Source organism: Monopterus albus, unplaced genomic scaffold (genome assembly GCF_001952655.1).
Source record: "Monopterus albus unplaced genomic scaffold, M_albus_1.0 scaffold65.1, whole genome shotgun sequence".
Classification (NCBI taxonomy): domain Eukaryota; kingdom Metazoa; phylum Chordata; class Actinopteri; order Synbranchiformes; family Synbranchidae; genus Monopterus; species Monopterus albus.
The window spans coordinates 1,886,863-1,890,969 of NW_018127945.1; the positions used below are offsets into that span (position 1 = coordinate 1,886,863).

A 4,107-nucleotide genomic window follows, 5' to 3' on the forward strand; every position below is an offset into this window, starting at 1 on the left:
ATTAGGCAGGACACTGCATTGCTGCTCTCCAGCACCACAGGACAGACAGGAAAAAGGCAGCCTAGTACATTACCCTATGTGTTTTTCCCCCATTTTCTGTCTCTCTCTCTCTCTCTCTCTCTCTCCATGCATGTCATGTGTGATCAGGCACAGTGTGTATGTTTGAAGAATGAGAATAAGAAGTGGATGGTGAAGCCTGTGGTGAGCCAAAGATTCAGTCTGACTTTACTGAGACAGTTTTTGTGTGATCATCAGGAGCAAACTGAAAGAAGAAAAAATTATTTTTTAGTTTTAAAAAAAATGATTTTTCTCTTTACACAACATGTCACACCTCCAGTGGAGCCTTGGTGCTGATCAGGGTGGCTTCTATGCTGGAAGCTTGGAGGCTTGAAGGACTGCTGCTGGGGACACTTCTTGACTCTACATCACCAGAGAGGTGGACGCATCATCAGGTAGGAGGTGGCAGAACAAGTGGGTCTGAACGGAAAGCAGGAGAGGTGTAGGAGGAAGAGTTGTGCGCTTGTGTCGTACATTCTGTAGGCAGGCTGATGGCAGGCCAGTGAAGCTGCCTATGCTCTCAGCTGAGAGAGGATAATGGCAGTTCTTGGCCCCTTTTCCACTTCATTCATCTGAGTTTGCCACAGAGGAGCTGGGAAGTGCTAGCCAAAGTCACGAAGAGTTCTGAAAAAGGATGGGTGTGAAGTGTTGAACTACCCTTTCTCACCACACCAGGAGACCCCTGTCACACCTGTGAGGGGCCAAATTTTGGTATTTGATAACCTTGTTTCTCCTTTCTTTTCTCCAAGCCAGGTGAAAACAGACAGTGGCAATTCTTGATTTATGTGGGAGTTCTCTCCCTCCCCCCACCACTGTCTCCTCCTCACTTCTGACCTCACCAGCCTCCAAACTCAGCTCCATGGATTGGTTCTAGCACGAGCCTGTCGATTTTTCTCATTTCATTTTCTTTTTCTTTTTGTCGAGGCTTCAGGGGAATTGCCAAGACCTGTTTCATGCATGTCCACTGGCGGCAGGTTCAACTTTGACGATGGGGGGTCATACTGCGGAGGGTGGGAGGAGGGCAAGGCACATGGCCACGGGATCTGCACAGGACCGAAAGGCCAGGGTGAATACTGTGGGTCCTGGGCCCATGGCTTTGAACTGCTGGGCGTCTACACATGGCCCAGTGGGAACACCTACCAGGGCATCTGGGCTCAGGGCAAGAGACATGGCCTGGGCATTGAGAATAAAGGCCGCTGGGTGTACAAGGGTGAGTGGACACATGGCTTTAAGGGACGCTATGGTGTACGGGAGAGCACGGGGACGAGTGGGAAGTACGAGGGGACATGGAACAACGGCTTGCAAGATGGCTACGGAACAGAGACGTACTCAGATGGAGGTACGAGGGGGAAGAAAGACACAAGGGCAGATGCATTGTGGGTGCTTTGGGGGTGGGTTTGAATGTGTGACAGAAGGCATGCGAGGGTGTGTGAACCCAACAGTGCCTGTCAATGAGTGATATTTACGTGTCACTGACAACTGTCCTCTGTGAAATCAACTTCTTACTGGAAAATGATAGACAGGCTGATGACAGTTACAGAGGTGACAGATGTTTTTCTAAACGCCTTCTCAGGTCATAATTTATTCAGCTGCACCTTGTCAACACACATAAATTCATGCAGAAGCAAAGGGTTGTATAGAACAGGCTTTGAAAATTATTCTCAATCTTTATTCTAATCTTCGATCTCTGACCCCTCACCACCCCTCTCGCTTTTCTTCCCATTTTAATTCACAATTTCAGCTCCATAATGACACTGTGTGTATTTGGAGGCTTTCATTTCATTTAGGCCACAAAGTCGTAAGGGATGAGTTAAAGGTTAGACAGACAGCAGCTCTGAAGAAAGCAGTTTTAGAAAATAGATAGTAGTGTTGCAGTGATTTCACGGAGAGCATAGAGACATCAAATCCACCATCTTCGCCCTTGATTTCCCCACTTATCCCAGTCCTTATGTGGCGTATATGTCCCTCTTGCATGATGTGAACAATTTTATCAAATAAACTATAGCGCAAGAGAACTTCTAAGGCAGTGTAGGAAGCTAATTTTCAATAAATGAGATGTTATCAGACATGGTTTTAACTATTCATTGTCTAGACAAAATAAGACTAAAGTCACATTCAGACCAATTTGAGCCATGCATGACAAAAATGCAGCTCATTCATACTTTTGAATGGAATTAGTCAGCACAATGAATCACTACATGGGGCTTTATCAGGATAATGCAGGGTTTTCTGGCAAATATGTTTTGAACCATGCTCAACTTGCAGTGGTACGCAAATGTCATGCAACAAGGCTTATCACTTACACATGCAAGCTCACATTCCTGGTAGATTACTTTGTAGTATGAATGGTATTTTTCTGTTACTTACCTCTTGGAATTGATGCAATGAAACATAAAATAATCACCACAGTGATAACTTCCTGATATGTAAAATCCTGAGTGTGAATATTATAAATATGTTAAATTAAAGTTAGGGTATGCAACTTTTTTCCAAATATTTTTCTTCTCCTGAGCTTCCTGTGACCCAGGCTAATTGAACAGCAGTGCAGAGGTATTAGCTTTTAAAATGTTTTGAGGGGGGTTGACCTCTCTAATCAGTCAGAGATTTTCAATTATTTTACTTGATCATTAAGTTTTGTTGCATTCTCATTTATTGTAATTTCATAAAAGCAGCTATCTGAACAGCTGGGCAGAGCATGGTGGAGCATAACAGATTGTAGTAGAGTGTGGTGTAGCAGGGAGAGGGAGTGCTGGGCGGAGCAGAGTGGATTGATTTGGAGAGTCATGCTAGAGTTAACTCAAGTTACATATTATAGCTTTAACTGGCTCTACTCGCGGTTAATGTCTGTCAGTCTCTAACCTGAATTAACTTATTTGTCTATACCATAAATCTCCATTGTTGTTCAAAAACAATTAAAGGCACATCAGGGAAACACACCACTGCACTGGGTGACATGTTTCCTCATTACAAAACACCTGACTTGAATATTTGTTTAAAATGTTGCCCCATAAGCTCCTTACAAGCTTACGTTTTTACAGCATCTAGAGTAAGCAAGAGTCAATTGTGCAAGATCTCTGTGAAAGCATGAGGAGCTAGCGGACTGCAGATAAAGCATGGCTTTATTAAGGAAAACCTGGATTCTTGACTGAGACATGGCGCCCATCAGTTGATAATACATGTCACAATACACAGAGCGATAACTGACCTTGCTTATAGTTCGAGATGTCCTATCAGCAGTTTTACAGACATCTTTTTTTATCAATGTGTGCCTATGGAGAAAATGGTTTTTGGGTCCCATGAGGATTTTTGTTGCAGTACTGCCGGTGGCCATTGGGAATAACTTTCTGAACTGCTGATTGGTGGTGCCGTACTCGGGTTTCCGTAATACATTCATGAAACAAAGCAGAGACCTGGCGTGGAGGTCTAGCTTAGTTTAGATGCAGTTGAAACTTATGGCCATCTGGACCTTAGGGGTCAATTGCTTCTACTCACTGTTAATTTCTGTCTGTCAGTCCTGGCACAGGACACATCACTGAAACACATCGCTACACTGGGTGACATGTTTCTTCATTATTGAGTGCAGCAAGATTGTCGGTACCACTTGGGATGATGTACAGGTATAAACACATTTTTAGGGGCCTCTAATTTGTAGAATCTTTTTTGATTCAGCATCAGATGTGAATCTGAAATCAAAATCAATGCTATACTTTAGCCTCTTAGAGTCAGGCTCACTTCAGTCACTGGTAATGACATATGGATTGCTGCCTAAAAATAGAAACAATGCACACGCTTGTGTATATGCACATTGTGTGCATAGAAATGTACACACATGAAATCTGCCAGTATGTGTGTGAGCTGAGCAACAGAGTTGGCAGTAGCATACATTCAGTTAAAGCTTTGTTACACACTGTAATTCTACAACCAGCAGACTGCATTTTAAAGAGCCTGCCTGAACCACATACACACACACACACACACACACACACACATACTGAAACCATACATACAATTATTATCACAGCTTTCCAGAGGCAGCAAACACGCTGCTGT

The 4,107-nt window shown here is 43.6% G+C and overlaps 1 protein-coding gene across 1 annotated transcript in view; it reads left to right on the forward strand.

The window, feature by feature from the left end:
- Positions 1 to 6: 6 nt before the first annotated feature.
- Positions 7 to 4,107, forward strand: part of jph3b (junctophilin 3b) — a 121,593-nt gene continuing 117,492 nt past the window's right edge. Inside the window, 2 exon segments of the mRNA XM_020604304.1 lie at positions 7 to 452; positions 982 to 1,396. Of these exon segments, the coding sequence (XP_020459960.1) occupies positions 369 to 452; positions 982 to 1,396 (499 nt within the window). The 5' untranslated portion in view covers positions 7 to 368.